Here is a 17,797-nt window from a genome sequence, read left to right as displayed (position 1 = left end):
TGAAAGATGCAGTACAACTTAGTCTCATATAATCACTTGTTTCAACCGTGGAAAGATGTCAATAAAACAGCTTGTGAACAATGCCTCTTAATGTTGCATTTACCTCAGGAAAGTTATCCTATGTTCACAGTTCATTTAGTTAGCTAAAAAAACACCAGAGAGGACCTTATTTACTGTTAAATATATATGCATGTTTGAATACATTTCCCATGAAGACAAGTGCTTATGAAAACTGCTTATGTGCATCTGCATTGCATACAAACATTTCACTTTTTATTGGCGTGTAATTATATCTGAAAATAAATAGCAGTTGAATATAATACCTCTGTTGTTAATTGTAAACTCTAATATTATAGTGTACCAAATGAGATGGTTCCCTGTATAGTTTGCAGCATTATTTGAAAGAGATTTTTTTCCTTAAGAAAAATCAAGCTTGGTATCTTTCATTTTTTTCTTTTAGCAACAACTGGAGGAAGAGGCTGCGAAACCCCAGGAGCCAGAGCGCACCATCTCACCTCCACCCAGTGAAGCCAAACACCGCAGCCTTGTCCAGATCATCTATGATGAAAACAGGGTGAGAACAAAAACACACATACTGCATCTTGTATACTGTGTGTGTGTATATATATAAATAAATATAATGTACTGTGCAAAAGTCTAGTATTTTGTATTTTCACCCCAAAAATGGAAACATACCTACAAAGCTACCTGAAAAAAACTAAGTGTACCTAGGACAAAAGCCGTTTTAAACGTGTATGTGTGTGTCTATATTACTATGTTAGACAAGTACACTCACATTTTAAACAAATGAATGTTGATGTTCAGAGAAAATCATCTCTGAACGGACACAGGTAAGTCAAACAGCTGTGACAGATCTCAACGAGAGAAACGAGCTGTTAAATGTGTAATGAGGTGCTGCAGTCAATTGGTGGTGAACTCAGCCCCTCCACCACCATATGACTCAGAGACACAGTCCATTATGCTGAATCACACCACTTCTCAAGCTCCAGAGACTCTCTCCAACAGAACCATTGGCTAATCTTAATTCTCACACTGTGTACTAAAATGACTTGGCTGTTAAAAGCATAATACATACTTGTTAATTTGTATAAAGACAGTACACCAGAATTAGCATGTGCCACCTGTCATACATTTGTGTATTGATGTGACAGACCCCCCTCTGCTGCACATTAGCATTAGGCTCTAGCTGGAAATTTGGACATTAACCCTCTGGGGACCAAGAACGCGCCCGCGCGTTTTGCTGTTTTTTTTTCACATAGCAGCAACATAGACTTAAAATACTCCGTCATTTATGGTCATATAAATAAAATCAATACATGATTATAAACTATAGAGGGTCTTCTTTTTTTGTGTACACTCAAATTAACATCAAAACCTTGTGTTTTTTTAAAAATAAATAAAATAAACAGGGTGCGCTTTCAGCCCACTCTGTCTCCGCAAAAATCTTTCTGAAACATGTCTGGAAAATGAACGGAAACTCCGCTAATACTTATCACACAAACATGAAACATACGTCTAAAGAACGCTTTAAATTTCTACTTTTAAATAAAACAATTCACATTTAAAACAAATATTCTCCTGCAATGTAATCTGTCAAAAACTAAAGAGAAGTACAGTTTCTCCTGTCTCAGCTCATTATCGTTAATTTGTTCACACCCACTCGCAGAGCGCGCTATTCATAAGATAATGTGTTGAGGCCATTTGCAAAATAGATAAACGCCCCCAGGCAAATGCTGTAAACACACAATATTTTTTAGTCAGATTAAGATTCGTCTTGCGCGGCTATGAAGAATAATCCTGGGACATTTACCACAGAAGGGCTGGTTTATTTTCACTTCGAGGAGGAGCAACAGATTCAGCTGAGAAGTGTAAGTGTTTTGTGCTTTGTTCTAATCGCGATATAGAATAACGTTAGTGTCTGTAAACGGACAAATAGCATATCCCACTGTTTAAATGTGAATTATGTTTCTCTCTCTCTGTGTGTGTGTGTGTGTGTGTGTGAATGAATGAATGAACGCACAGATACGCACTGTTACAGACGAAATAAAAGAACATTTCTTTGACTAGTTTTGGATAAAGTTTTTCAAATCAAATAAGCATCAAATAAGCTTCAAAATAAAGACATCAAATAAGCTTATGTTTTGTCAATAAACTAATCAACTAAGATGTTTGTTCCAATGCAAGCTATATCAAAATAATGAATCCTCAACTTTGAAATATGTATGATCAAACTAAGACATTTATGGAAAAAGACTATTTTCTTTTCAAGATGTTTCCAACTCTAACTTTGAACTGAAATAAAACCATGTCTATATGGTGAAGGGTGTGTGATAGAAGTGTCCAGAGTATGCACCCTGTATTTTAAAGAAGAACATTTAATTATTTGCGATACATTATTCATTCACAAAGAATTCAGGGACATTATTCATTTCCCTAAAGGTTAGAGTTTTCCTCATTTTTTAAATTAAGGCATTAAGATTTTTTATTCCTCTTCTTAGTCAACTTTAGCATGGGTGTTTTCACTTATTCTAAGCAGTGTGTGTGTGTGTGTATATACACTCCCGTTCAAAAGTTTGGGGTCAGTGAGAATTTTTTTTTTATTTTTTGGAGGAAAGAAATCAATACTTTTATTTATCAAGGAATAATTAATTTGATCGAAAGTGACAGTAAAGACATTTATAATGTTACAAAAGTCTTTTGAACTTCCTATTCATCAAAGAATCCTAAAAAAAAAAAAAAAAAAAACTGTACAACTGACAGACCAACAACTGTTTCAACATTGATAATAATAATAAATGTTTCTTGAGCATCAAATCCTCATATTATACTGATTTGTGAAGGATCATTTGACACTGAAGACACTGACACTGGTGATGCTGAAAATTCAGCTTTGATCACAGGAAAAAATTACACTTTACTATATATTCACACAGAAAACAGCTGATTTACACTGGAATAATATTTAATAGTATAACCGATTTTTGTTGTATTTTTAATCAAATAAGCGCAGCCATGGTTAGCAGAAGAGAATTCTTTTAAAAGTATTTAAAATCGTACCGACCCCAAACTTTTGAACGGTAGTGTATATATAATTAAAAAGCAATTTTAACCAGAAACCAGTCCTTTGTTGTGTATCTTTGGATTATGTTGTGTTGTAAATAAATCCAAACAATCTAAAAGCCATTCTTTTTTAAATCTCCTCATTCTTTGTGCAAGGCTCCTCATAAGGGCCTGATAGCACCTAATAGGGCCATTATGGGAGGGTCTTTGTCTTTCTCAGGTGTGAAATGCCATACATATTAATGAGAGATCACGCCTCCTCGCATAAAGCTTTCTCACACTAAACACGTCGTACACATTATAAAAGACTTTATTGACTTATCTGAATGAGTAGTCAGGATGATTCTCACATAGTTTTGGAGCAAATATTCTAGGCTATGTGATACAATTTTCAAAAGTCTTGTGAATAAATAATCAATATGTGTTTTGTGGCGTTATTTCAGAAACTTTTATTTTTAAGTTTTTCAATAACCATGCATAAATAATATTCTCTCAAAAATACAAACATGTACATACATGTTGCTCAAATATTATGGTAGCCCCTTTTGTGCTATATAGAGTGAATTTACACCGTTGCCATTAACATGTTTATAAATAACTGAAAAAAGCACAAATGTCAGTGCATGTCAAAACATCCCAAGGGCCTCAAAAAACCCTTGGTCCCCAGAGGGTTAATCCTTGCCTGTACTTTTCTACAGTAAATTAGTAAAAAAGTCAAAACGGAACCTTTACAGAAAATCCAAATGGAAATAGCATTCCATCTAGGCTCCTTTGAAATACTTTGAGGCACTATGATTTGGAGTGCACTACTCTTAAGATTCTATGTAAATTAGGATGCAGTTGTGGAAAGTCACACGGTATACAATGTGTCTGTGGTGCTAGTGGTCCCTCTAGTGGGGAGAGACTAGACAAGAGGATTAAAGAGGAGAGTCTCAAACCAGGGGTAGGGCTTATATATAATATAAAACATTTATTTGCATCTTGTTTTTATGAGAAATTGACTTCAAGTACTTTGTTAATAACTTTGTTACTAACAGATATGCTAGTAATGGAGTTTTGGCTGTGATAATCTGTTAACATATGATTATAAAGGCACAAAAAACATGATGACAGTTATCCAGTATTTGGGCCATCTGAGAGTCCACTATGTAGCACATTTTATTTGTTAGTGTGGTGGTTGTTTTTTATTTCATTTCTTTTCTGGTTGTTGCGTCTTGACTGCGTCTCAAACCACCTCCTGAGGTTTTGAGTGATCAGATTACTGGCATTTTTGGCACAACATTTCTGCATACCCTGCTGAAAGCTTCATGTATCTCCATCATAATTGAATCTGCCTTTTACTGTTCTCTGCCTCAAGTGTATCCAGGTCTGTTCTTTCGTTTCCTATGTCAGGTGGTTCTGGCTTCCGTCCTGCTGTGATCTTTTAATCACACCCTCCATCTCTTAATCCATTAAGGTCTCTCATGCTGCGATACTGCCGAAGAGGGCTCACTCCTTCCTGCTCTCTTCCAGGAAGCACCTGATGCTCTCTGAAATCCATGAGATAGAATACAGAAGCTAGTTTTGTTGAAGTGCCAGTATCACACCGATTCACAGTGGGAGAGGAAATTGTCTTATTAAAAGTGCCATGTTCTACAGTACCGGTTTGTTGTTTTCCTTTGAAGTGCACTGATAATGTTGGACAAGATTCCAGCAGGAAACCTGTTTTGTATCCTTTCTCCCTGGGAAATAAAACAGCTAATTTGGCTACTGTACCTTTAATACACCTCTATGTAAATGACCTGTTATGATTATCTAACCTATTTGCATTGGTCAAATCAATAAAACAGCTAATCAATTAAAAGTTTGCTTTAACAGTAAACTAGTATTCATTAAAATACAAATACTTCATAAAGCAACCATGCATGCAAATAATGGAATTATTATTTGTATAAATATATATATATTTTATTTAATCAGTTTTTAGAATAATATATGTACCTATGGTTTACTTTATAGTTTAATGTAGTATTATTAATAATTATTAGTAATATTATTTAATCATTTTAATTACATTTTGTAACTTAAATCTACTATTTAAATCGTAGCCTTCATAATATGAAATAAAGATAAATTGAAGAAATAACTAATAGAATGATCAGTTATCAGTGCAGCTGCTGTTTGCAGCCCTACTTATATGAAATGAGTAGTTCGTATGTCAGGGCAGCTGAAGTTGCTGTATTCTGAATAGTTATGTAAATAGGGGTGGTCATAATTGTTTGTGCTCATGGTTGACGTCATAATCAGTGATATTTGAATGACTCAGTTTAGTCTTTATAAGGAGTGTACCTAGTATTGTGAAAGCAAGGGAAAGCCAGTTTTCCATGTTGCGTCACCTTTAAAATGATGACAGGCTGATTGTTTACTTATTTTGTGACTATTTAAAATCAAATCTGCTGAATGAAAAAAAAAATGTTTTCAGAGTGTGAGCTGCTCTTAGTGAGGTCATAAACAAGAATATATTGCATACACTAGGTAAATGAAGTAAGCATCAATGGATAGTAGAAAGTGCCCTATTTATCCAATCTCAGTAATGGAATAAAATCACCCCATTATTTTTAGAGGGTGCATTAGTACCTGTGTGTGACTATTCTTAAAAGTTTTCAGTTTTGTTTGCGCGAGAAAAAGATAATGTACTTTTAGGGCTTTCGTTTTGTATGTTTGTGTGGAAGAGACACACAAGCCACACAAAACTGCCAGCAATCGGCTGCTTTTGTCACCATATCCCTATTTGGTCTCCATTTTTTCTCTCTTTCTCTTGCTTTCTCTGTTGCAGGACAGCACAGACTGTAATAGATTCTTTTTTCTTTATTGCATCTAATTGGATTACCTCCCCAGCCATCTTTCTCCCCCCCCCCCGTCCTCGTTCATAAAGAGAGGGGAGAGAGGCAGAGGGCAGCGAGTGTATTTTGTTGAGAGCTCTATTAATAGTACATCCCTTATACACTTGCTTGTTTATGTGTGTGCGCTAGAGAGAGTGTAAGGTGTGTTGCTGTGGTGATGTGCTGCTGACATGTGCGCCTTGTGTGTTTTTTGAACAGAAAAAAGCAGAGGAGGCTCACCGGATCCTGGAGGGACTCGGACCCCGAGTAGAGCTGGTGAGTCCACATTTATCTCCTTACTTCCTTTTTTTTTCACATATCGTCCCTCTTTTTCCCCAGCAATCTTCTCTATTAAAAATAACTTGGTGTCAGGTGATCCCAATATTTTAGTTTATAGCAGTATCCGCTCAGCTCATGTACTTGCACAGTGTACTTTTCAAAGATAGATGGGGTCATGTCACATTAGCCAGTTATGTCAGAGTTGACATTGACAGGGTCTTCAGTTTGTCATCATGTTCTGTGACAACATACATCAAAACCATCACAATATTTTAATATTTAACAGGTTTTTCTAAAATGAATGAGTTGATATCTCAAATCATTAAAAAAAGATTTTTTTTTTTTTTACATTTATGTGAGCTTCACATTTGAGGTGTATGAAAACCTACTGCTGTAACATGACCTCCACAGTGTGAATTGAAATATGAACTCCTTCAGCCTGCGAGTCTGTGTGACTACATACACTGCTGCCTATTTGTTATCAACATGGCTGTTGACCTCGTGCAGAAGCGTTTAGCACAACTCCACTCATCATCCATTACATTAGAAACCAAACAGGAAGTGACCTCCAATGTCTTGATAATCAAGATGATAGAGCAGCCTTTCTAGTGCCGCCCATTTGATCAAATGCTCCGGACTTCTGTGACAGAGAAGAGACTTACTGCCACACATCCATTTTCCTTCACTTCCAAAATCCCTCACTTGACCTCTCAAACGAGTGCATGATGATGATGATAGCAGAAGGTTTTAGATGTGGTGTTGGAGAGGACAATCTTCTTTGTGTTTCTGGGCTTGGCTGAAAAATGGGACGTTAGAAAAAGAAAAGTTCTCCCAGAGCTGGGCTGCCTTGATGTGACCGCGGTGTTTGTGTGTGTGAAACTGAACTCTACTGCTTTCATCTGTCTCCCCTACAGCCTTTGTACAACCAGCCGTCTGATACCAAACAGTACCATGAGAACATCAAGATGTGAGTATGCCTCTCTCTGTCTCCCTCTCTTTCCTTAAAAACTCAAACAACTGTGTCCACTGAGATATATAGAAATCTGAAGCTTAACCAATTACAATCATGCTTATTTTCCATCTCAGTTACTGCAGTTTATAATTATTGAGGGATGAAACTGAGAACTAGCATTGTAGGCACACAGGCATAGAGCCCAATTAATATTGTAATATTGTAGTTCCTTATATGTTCGTTCGTTTAGTCCTTCGTTTGCAGAATTTATTTGGTCTTTGTAATTTTGCTTCTGAGCCCTGTGCATCATGCAGCTGAAGACCATTTGGAGTTTTTGAACTGTTCTCTTGGTTGCACAGAGAAGCGCAAAAAAAAAAAATATATATATATATTATCACTTATTTATTGTGGCTAACAAATCCCCTACTTCCAATTTTCTGTAATCCTTCTATGATGTTTTGGCTTATTTGGCCTCATAATATTCAGACCGGCAAATGTGTGCGTGAGAAAGAGAGAGAATACATATTTCAACCTTTCATTTTAAGATTTTGTACTCAGGAGTCCTTTATTGACCTGAGCAGCACCAGTGAGAAATATTTGTGTAAGAGGTGATGTGTGTGTAGATCATGGGCGTTGAGCTGCATTCTAGGTTCCAGTGTGTCTCGTACAGCAGCTAACAGTGCCACCTCTGCAGCTACACAATTAATCTCACTCGCACACGTACATGCATTAACCAACCATTTAAAGAGATCTAAGTGCACCCGTAGTACACGTCAAATGCACAGTCTGAGAGATATCTGAAACCAGGTGCACACACACACCCTCATGTAGGAATCAATCATTAATGCAGGATGAGAGTAGATTAATGGTCGTGACCTTTGTCGTGTGAGAGGTTGGCGGCCAGGAATTAATCGGTATGGAGTGAGAGAATTAAGGCTGATTACTAATCTGACCTGCATTGCTAGCTAACTAACTCACTCTCTGCCATTGAAGGAGGGACCCAAGTCATATCTATGGACATAAGCTGGGCTCTTTTATTTTGGGCCAGTATGCAAAATGTTTATGATTAGGGTTCCCTTCTATCACATAAAGCTCACTGATATGTAAACTTAGGCTTGAAGTTCTCTTGATGTGTGCATGTAAATATTGATAAGATGCATTACAGAAGAAGTTTAGAATTGGCCATTTTTGTTAAGTTTAATGTTTTAACTTTCCCCTTTACAGAAATCAGGCAATGAGGAAGAAGCTCATTCTGTATTTCAAAAGAAGAAATCATGCTCGGAAGCAGTGGGTAAGTGATAGCATTCAAACACACACAGACACAAACACACAGCAGGACGGCATTGTTAGAGCTTCCTGTACCTGAATATTAGGCAACCAGCATATAGCTATCCATAGAGGTGGTTGAAGTGATCATGTCATGGAAGTTATTGAATGATGGGTTGGTTAAAATGACATTGGAACTGTTAGTTGTCAGTAATCAGTTTCATTTGAATGTTTCCTCTCTTGATGACTCTACTGCAGTGTACTCTACCTAGATTTAGATTTTCATCCTTTACACTCTGACTGGTGTGCTCAGGAACAGAAATTCTGTCAGCGCTACGACCAGCTAATGGAGGCCTGGGAGAAGAAAGTCGAGCGCATTGAGAATAACCCACGCCGCAGAGCCAAAGAGAGCAAAGTGCGGGAGTACTATGAAAAGCAGTTTCCTGAGATCCGCAAACAGAGAGAGATGCAGGAACGCATGCAGAAGTGAGTGGTCATATGCCATCTTGAGCTTTGGAGACTTTTGCCTGGTCATCATGTGTGGTTTCATAAGCTCAGGCTGATAGAAATGTGTTAACGTCTGTATTTGTGCGTTTTTCTACAGTAGAGTGGCTCAGCGAGGTGGAGGTCTGGCCTCAGGGGCCCGCAGCGAACATGAGGTTTCTGAGATCATCGATGGCATTTCAGAGCAAGAGGTAGGAGTGCAACTTTGATAATCACATAGTGTTTCCTGCACTGCTTTACAGCACCACAGCTGAAGATTACACTTTACCATAGTTGTTAGCTTGCAGTCTGAATTTGATGAGATACGTTTTTGTTAAAAAATATCTATTGAAATATGAATCAACAAATCAAATCTTATACCATTCAAAAGTTTAGAATGGTAATTAAAAAAACAATACGTTTTATTTACCAAATACACATTTAGTTGATCAAAAGTGACAGTAAAGACATTAATAATGTTACAAAAGATTTCTATTTCAAATAAATGCTGTTCTTTTGAACTTTCAGGAATCCTCAGCCTTGGTGAGCATAAGAGACTTCTTTCAAAAACATTAAAAAAATCTTACCAACCCCAAACTTTTGAACGGTAGTGTATGTATGTTTCTTAAACAGTATTGTATACACTCAGGGGCTGCAAACGATTCTATAGGAAATGCTGTTACACACAACAGATAAGCATACTCTTGAAAATAAAATGTATGTGTGCCTGTCTGGAAAGTACACAAATATCAAAGTGACTTTAAAACTCAAGGTCTCTTGCACAACAAGGTGGCTGATCTACTTCCTCAGACACAGATTCAGTGTCCACATATTTGCTTGTTTCTGACTTTGCTTGTGAAATGACTGTTTCTTTTTACATATTTATTTTTCTTTGCCTTTCTTTCTCTTTCTGCAGAATTCAGAGAAGCAGATGCGTCAGTTAGCCGTCATTCCTCCCATGTTGTTTGATGCCGAACAGCAGAGGATAAAGTTCATCAACATGAACGGGCTGATGGACGATCCCATGAAGGTCTACAAAGATAGACAGGTCATGAACATGTGGAGCGAACAGGAGAAGGACACTTTTCGTGATAAGTACGTTCTGCGCTCATTGTGTGGATGTGCATGTTGATTTTGCATGAATGAATGAGGAGTTGTAAAATCTGTACTAAGATGTATCTGCATGTAGGACCAGCAAGAGCTTTCAAGAGCTCAGCAGTTTTTATGCATGTGGTCGTATTAGTTAGAGGTGCAGTGCTAGGTAAAAAAACAAAAAAAAACCTGAACAACTGAAATCTGTGCTGATGCTGAAGTAAGCACGACTATTTGAGCAGACTTCTCCAGTCATCTACAGGCCAACTGAAATAAACATGCAATAGAGTTTTAGTGGCCATGAGTTGCCCTTAATTTTAAAAGCTTAAAAAAGGACAAAGAAGTGCTATAAAAGCACTATAACAGTAGCCCATATGAATAGTGTGACTAATAAATCTGTTAGTCAACCTGGCAAATTCGCATGACAAACTTGAAACAGTTGCGAAATCTGTGTGGGGAAATCTTGTATTCTTATTGAAAAGTTGCTGAACAATGGTAAATGTGACCACATCTACACCACCTCTGCAATTTTTAAAAAACATATACACCACTTATAGTTCAAGTTTGACTTGACATTGTAGCGATGTGATGATATGGACATTTTTGCATATAGATTTTCATTTCAGTGCATCACTACCAATCTGCACCGAATTTGATTTTAATGTGGCTCTGTAAAGCACTAGGTCATGATGATGCAGAGTTCAGCAGCAGAAGGAAGTGAGAGAGAGATCTAGTCTAGTTCTTAAGCATGACTTTTACTGAGTGGATGAGGAACCTTACCAGACGAATCCACCTTGTAACGAAAGTCATTCAAATAATGAAATGGTTAAATATAGCATTTGAAGGTTGTGTTTGCTCTGTATCACAACTCTTCCTCTCCCTCATTGCAGGTTTATCCAGCACCCAAAAAACTTTGGCCTGATAGCCTCCTTTCTGGAGAGAAAGGTACACCTGCGTCTTTATTAATACCATCCTCTTCATCTCATTGTTTGCACTGCAGGCTGTGTGCACTGCATGAATATGAACTGAGAGTATGAGCAGAACGAGTAAGGTTTGAAGTGTTGTGCGTCTCTGCTCACAGACGGTGGCTGAGTGTGTCCTGTTCTACTATCTGACTAAGAAGAATGAGAACTACAAGAACATCGTTCGCAGGAACTACCGTCGCCGAGGCAGGAGCCAGGTAAGCTTGAGACTGCATCTCCCATCCTGCACTTTGACACTTTAATGGTGTGTTTCATTCAAAGTTGTTTAAAGTAGCAAACCACCAATGCTAGTATTTGTTTTTGAGGTTGACTATCAACAGAGAAGATCATTATTTTATACATTGTAAAGAGGTTTATTATTGTGTACTGTTACAACTTTGAAACATGAATATGTTTTTTAGCTTAAAGCACCGCCATTTTGCATGACGTCATATACCAGCATCTTTGCAAAATCAATTGTAGACTTTTGCAGGTTTATGTGTTCAAATTCAAAGTCCCACATCAAGTGGTGTCCTATTGCCAAGTAGAAAGCTGGAATTACGACTTTACGAATTGAATGGAACGCAGAATAAGCACTGAAAACCTCAAGGATGTTGTCTATGGCATTATGCTACGGTATATTAAATAGTATAAACATTGTTTATTTGCTTGTGGTTCTGTCCACTCTTTTACAGCATTTACGTCATGATTAGAGGTCGACCGATAGTGGATTTTACTGATACCGTTAACTAGGTTTCAGTGTTGTAATGTAACGGAGTACAAATACTTTGTTACTGTACTTAAGTAGAAATTTCACGTATCTGTACTTTACTTCGCTATTTAAATTTGTCAACTTTCACTTTTACTCCACTACATTTCCTAGATAAAATGTATACTTTTACTTCGTTATATTTCCACGAAGAATCTTCGTTACTACAAAATAAAATCAGAAGAAATGTGTGCGACTGCAATAAGGGAGGTTTGGCGAATCACTGCTCCTAGATTGCATTACGCACGCTCTATTTCAGCGTAATGCTTGTTTGTTGCTAAAGGAGGAGGAAGCACAACTGAAACCGCCATGGAAGCACCTACTGGAGGACCGGGGGGAAACTCCTTTTCCTTGATTTACTGAAGCCTATGTGTAAAACGCATTTGCAGCTGCACAGCTAGCACATTGAGCGTCTAGCTCGCTCATCGGCTGTGCTGCGGCAACTGCATATCCAATGCCGCGGGCGCCTCTGACGTGCGACCAATGAGCTAGCCCCACGTCATTACACGTCAGAGCCTGCCAAGGGGGCGTGGCCTTAATTTGCCATTATAGCAGGTTTAACCTATGGGTTTAACGACTGAAGCGACAACTCGCCAGGTTACGGCCGGCTACGCAATACTCGTTCCCTCTCTTCTTTCGAACGGCCACAATAAAGTTCACAATCAAAGTTCTAACCGCTTGCTTTAAAAAAAAAAAAAAAAACTTTTTACTTTTACTTCAAATACTTAAAGGTATTGTAGGTAGGAATTTTATAAAAAACTTTTTTCCAAATTTGTTTAAACTTTCTGTATATATCAATGCATAATTAAAATGTAAGTACTCTGATAAAAAGAGTATAAAAATCGAGTGACTCGCCCACTTGCGCGTACCCGTTTGATTTGAGGAATTCAAGAGGCACGGAACCTAGGAATAGCAAAACAATGGCAGAGAAAAGACCAATCAAAATTCACATATGCAGTTCGCGAAGGCAAACCAGGCAAAAAAAGGAAGACAGTAACGTTACTAGAAAAGGTAATGAACAAAAAGTCTTTGGATAAACAACAAAACAAAACGCGTGTCAATATCGGCGTGGCTTTCCAGCGATGGCGAGAACTGAGAGACCTCAAGGGGCTGAAAAGTGACGCCTTGTGACGACCTCCTCTGCTTCGCCCTCGACCCCGGATCTGTCCTCGAGCTGACGATGCGGTTCTTGTCTCTGGAGTGTAGTCCTCATCAGAGTCAACAATGCTTTCATCATGGAAACTCTTACATGCAGAACACCATATATGTTATGAATGTTACACGAAATTCATCTTCATCACAGTGTAAATCAGTGGTTCCCAACCTTTTTTTGTCTGAGACCCCCTTTTTCCCAAGAAAATATTTTAGGGCCCCCCTTCACATTTAATGATACTATCGGTCTTGTAAGCTTGCAGCAAGGATGACAAAATATGTTTTTTTTTTCAAACAAACGGTATGTTTATGCACAAATAATAGCCTATAATATTAAAAATACAATAACAAAAACATCAGTAGGCCCTTTGTAATTTAAAAACGTAAGCCTAGGAGAAGCCTATAAATTGGCCCTATTTGAAATGGAAAAACAAAAATATTCACACTGGTGTGTAGGTAAAAAAAAGAGAAAGAATATAAGCTATTTCTAAATGACTGCTGTCTGGGGCCTCAATACTTGCATGTTATTTGTGAGGCTTTATTTTTTACGCTTTTAGCGCTATAGCGAGCGATAATAAACTTGCATTTATTAACAGAATAATGCGTCTTTCGGAAGAACATTGTAGCAGGAACTACATCTCTCTGTGTACGTCTATGACGAGTCACGCAGGTACTGGGCAACTCCGCAGCGGCAGCGATCCGAACCAGTGTAAAATAGTCCCAATGTAAACACTTATTATAGGTGTACCATAGTGGTTCAGGATAAGACAAAAACACGGATTGGAAAATTGATTCATGATGAGCTCGCTCATTATATACATTTTGTAAATTTTGAACAGAAAAAAGTTAAGGACTTTTATTTAATGCTCATTGCTCAAACCATTCAAAATATGACGTGACCCCCCCACAGAGCTCGCTGTGGCCCCCTTGTGGGCTGCGACCCCCCTGTTGGGAACCGATGGTGTAAATGATGGCAATGGAAAACCGTGTATCATGCAACCTGTTTTTAGCTTTGCCTTATAGATAACTAGCTCGTTAGCGAATCAATAAATATATATTTTAAATTTTACCAATATCAATATGCTAGCTTGATAGTGAGTAGTAAAATACATCTTATTTGTTTATCTTCATAATGATAAAGTTAGATTTTTTTTATTACATGTGATTCTGACATGATGTCACATGTCACTACATGCACTGCGCTCCTTCCTCTCCGCTCGTCTCAGGTAAATAATGCGTCTTCAGCTCAGCGGTCGGAGTCGCGCGTTCATGTGTTTTTGGGGCGTGGCTTTGGAAGGAGCCCAGAAGGGAGGGGGTGGAGTGAATGGAAATAATGAGCTGTCTTTAAAACAGTCGTGAGAGGTCTACAGACACTCGGTTTTTATACTTTCTTTTTCAGAGTACGGGTACTTACATTTTAATTATGCATTGATACAGAAAGTTTAAACAAATTTGGAGAAAAGTTTTTTTTTTATAAAATTCCTACCTACAATACCTTTAAAGAGCATATTGCAGGTAAAAAAAAAATCTATATTAATATATAACCTTGTATGAAAATACCATATGAAAAGGTAATGCAGGATTTAAAATGTTTTAAAACGACATAAGGGCACTAATTTAGTAGATAAAGTGAGCGTTTCTTGGACTGCTCGTAATAACGGCTTTTTTTTCAACATCGCGTCATTTTACGTCACGCTAGGGAGCCTCAGCCTCGGCTCAGTGCAGAGTAGGCTGGTATTCAGTGAGAGCGGCCATGAGTCAGTGTGTTTTCGGTAGTTTTTGTATTTCAATCTATCATCGTCATGGTAAATTATTGTGTTTGTGGAGGTTGCAAAAACTCCGGCCTGTCAGGACATCGAGTCCACAGGTTTCCATAACAAGAAAAAGGACGGTGCTGTATATCTTTCGTGCCTGGTGCGGTTTGTGCAGGTGAAGAGACGGGATTTCTCTTCCGCATCGGCTTCGAGAAACGCGGTCGTGTGTAGCTTTCACTTCAGATCGTATGTAGCGTTCACTTCAGATCGTGTGTAGCGTTCACTTCAGATCGTGTGTAGCGTTCACTTCAGATCGTGTGTAGCGTTCACTTCAGATCGTGTGTAGCGTTCACTTCAGATCGTGTGTAGCGTTCACTTCAGATCGTGTGTAGCGTTCACTTCAGATCGTGTGTAGCGTTCACTTCAGATCGTGTGTAGCGTTCACTTCAGATCGTGTGTAGCGTTCACTTCAGATCGTGTGTAGCGTTCACTTCAGATCGTGTGTAGCGTTCACTTCAGATCGTGTGTAGCGTTCACTTCAGATCGTGTGTAGCGTTCACTTCAGATCGTGTGTAGCGTTCACTTCAGATCGTGTGTAGCGTTCACTTCAGATCGTGTGTAGCGTTCACTTCAGATCGTGTGTAGCGTTCACTTCAGATCGTGTGTAGCGTTCACTTCAGATCGTGTGTAGCGTTCACTTCAGATCGGAGGATTATCATCCCGGCGATATGATGGAGTTTAACATGGGATGCCGAAGCAAGAATATTGATCGTCGTATACTGTACCAATGGCATCAAATAGTGTGATATAGGTAGTCATGCCCTAAATAGAGGCAACTTGTAATTGAAAAACAAAATTACTAGGTTGATTAAATATTCAAATCTTTAATTTTCTGTTTATGTTATTTATAATGTATATAAAATATGTTTAAAAAATGTACTTGAGTATGTTTTTAGTAACTTACAATAGAAATATACTCAAGTATAGTTTTTATACATTTAATAGTATACATCTACCCTAAACATACTAATGTCTGCTGGCCTGATATACGATGGTAATAATCTGTACAATATTGTGAGCACAGTGTATATCGTTAGCGAACGTGTGATATCTATAAGCACGTCTCTCACCAAGACACCTGTCCTGTTCTCCACTGGTTCTCCTCACACCACAACTCAATGTGTCTCTGACCGTTCTGTCTAACATTAATCCTGGCCTGTCCCTGCTCTCTTGGCAGCATAGCAGGCTCATAATTGTATGGCTGTAGTCCGTCATACGAGTAAGTATTTCCTCAGCGTCCGAAATGTCATTGCGATCTATTGTTTTCCTGTTGTTTGAATCGACCGCTCTCCCGCCCGTTACGTCACGCCCGCCACACCCATTTTCAGACGCGGAAGTAAAATTTTCTCACAAAAACGACTCCAGAAGCTTCTGTAGCGTATTTATAAGAATATTTTAAAGAAAATCTAGTTCCTACATTATTTTTCTATACATTGACTCGTTGGGTCCTCTAACCTGCAATATGCCCTTTAAAGTCCCCGTGAACCGGAAGTTGCAAACGACTTTTCTCCAGTGTTGTGACGTATTTCCTAGAGAAACGGAATACTAAATGAGGCAAAATGGTGGGCGTGGCTTTTTCCCCAACTAGCACCCGTCTGATTGGATCTAGAAAAGTAGGTGTTTTCATTCAGCCTGTCTACTGTCAGTTGGAGGGGCGTGATTACGGATGTTAAGAAGACGCCCAAACCGTGAAACCTACGTCATCAGGCAAGGTCCTCCAACGCAGAGGGGAGGGGAAATTTCAGATTTTGATTAAAGATTACGAAGCCAAATTTTTTGTGTGTGTGGATTGACTTGCATGGATGAATTGTTCACCACAAAACGATCAATTTAGGCAAACAAAGTAAGTATGGTCAATTTTGAATTCATGGGGACTTTAAGTACATTAAATATCAGAAAATTGCTTTTGATACTTAAGTACAGTATATATCAGATACTTTAAGACTTTTACTTAAGTAATATTCTAAAAGGTAACTTTCACTTCTACCAAAGTCTTTTTCTAGGACGATACTTGTACTTTTACTCAAGTATTGCTTTCTAGTACTTTATACAACACTGCTAGGTTTGACCGTAAGTGCCGATAACCAATTAATCAACCGATATTTTTAAAATGGATACTGTATTAAAAACCAACATAACACTCCAAGTAAAACAGTGCTGAACTAAAATGTGCTAAATTAAATAAATATATAAAAATAAATAAATTAAAATGAGAAGTTCTACAGAACAAATTCTACAGAAAATAATTTAAACGTTCAAATATTACAGGTTTCTTTAGCTATAACCTAGAAACATACGTAAATTTCATAGGTAACACAAGTCCCATTTTTTTAACAAGGATGTATTAGCTAGCTTTAATTAACTATTTGCATTATGCAATATACATTTTAACTGCATGTATTATTATTTGAGCAATACAATTGTACCTTGATCATTCATGTTAGTTCATAGTACATTAACTAAGGTTAACAGATAAAATAGAAATTAAAAGTCAATTTAAAATGTATTACCGGTAGTAAATGTTGAAATTAACAAACTAACAATGAACAATACTACAACATGTATTAATGCTAAAAATGTAATCTTATTGTAAAGTGTTGTAAACCATTTCATATAAATCTAAAGAGTCTGCTATGCTTAAAGATGACCATCTTTAAATATCTGGAAAGGCCAGAGCATTTAAATGACATAAATGTAGACCTATATTACATGTATAGTCTCTCACTTAATTTGCTTCTATATTAGAACACTTGATGATTATCTAATCAAAATAACAATATGAATTGCAGTGATAAAAAAATTATTTAATCGAAATGCGTTTCTAATTTGTTTGTGTCGGCTGCATGAACATATCAATGTTGTGATTTGTTTAAATATGCAACTTTAAATATGCTTAAAGTTACTAGCTTTAAATTTGCAACTTCCCCAGCTAATGAATGCATAAAAGTGACCAGCTGGATATAAACTAATGCAAATAGATGGTAACAATTACGACATTAAACATTTGGGTCAGGTTTGCGTGTGTTTTGTCACATTGTTTTAACCGCTTGAGGTACTAATGTTAGAGTCCTCACACCCTCGACGAC

At 37.6% G+C, this 17,797-nt stretch overlaps 1 protein-coding gene across 5 annotated transcripts in view; it reads left to right on the top strand.

Annotated features, from left to right (window-relative positions):
* Positions 1–17,797, top strand: part of ncor2 (nuclear receptor corepressor 2) — a 152,142-nt gene that overhangs the window by 87,646 nt on the left and 46,699 nt on the right. For 3 of the 5 annotated variants that reach the window (XM_056267937.1, XM_056267938.1, XM_056267935.1), the window contains exons 6-15: positions 461–574; positions 6,162–6,218; positions 7,136–7,188; positions 8,398–8,464; positions 8,753–8,925; positions 9,044–9,134; positions 9,451–9,465; positions 9,839–10,017; positions 10,905–10,959; positions 11,096–11,194. In XM_056267937.1, the coding sequence (XP_056123912.1) occupies positions 461–574; positions 6,162–6,218; positions 7,136–7,188; positions 8,398–8,464; positions 8,753–8,925; positions 9,044–9,134; positions 9,451–9,465; positions 9,839–10,017; positions 10,905–10,959; positions 11,096–11,194 (903 nt within the window). The remainder of the gene's footprint in view (positions 1–460; positions 575–6,161; positions 6,219–7,135; positions 7,189–8,397; positions 8,465–8,752; positions 8,926–9,043; positions 9,135–9,450; positions 9,466–9,838; positions 10,018–10,904; positions 10,960–11,095; positions 11,195–17,797) is intronic. The other 2 variants (XM_056267936.1, XM_056267939.1) reach the window with 1 other exon arrangement.

Source organism: Rhinichthys klamathensis, unplaced genomic scaffold (genome assembly GCF_029890125.1).
Source record: "Rhinichthys klamathensis goyatoka isolate OS25496 unplaced genomic scaffold, OSU_Roscu_1.1 h1tg000266l_1, whole genome shotgun sequence".
Taxonomy (NCBI): domain Eukaryota; kingdom Metazoa; phylum Chordata; class Actinopteri; order Cypriniformes; family Leuciscidae; genus Rhinichthys; species Rhinichthys klamathensis.
The sequence above is the reverse complement of the archived record's forward strand: the minus strand, read 5'-3'. Positions and strand labels throughout refer to the sequence as shown.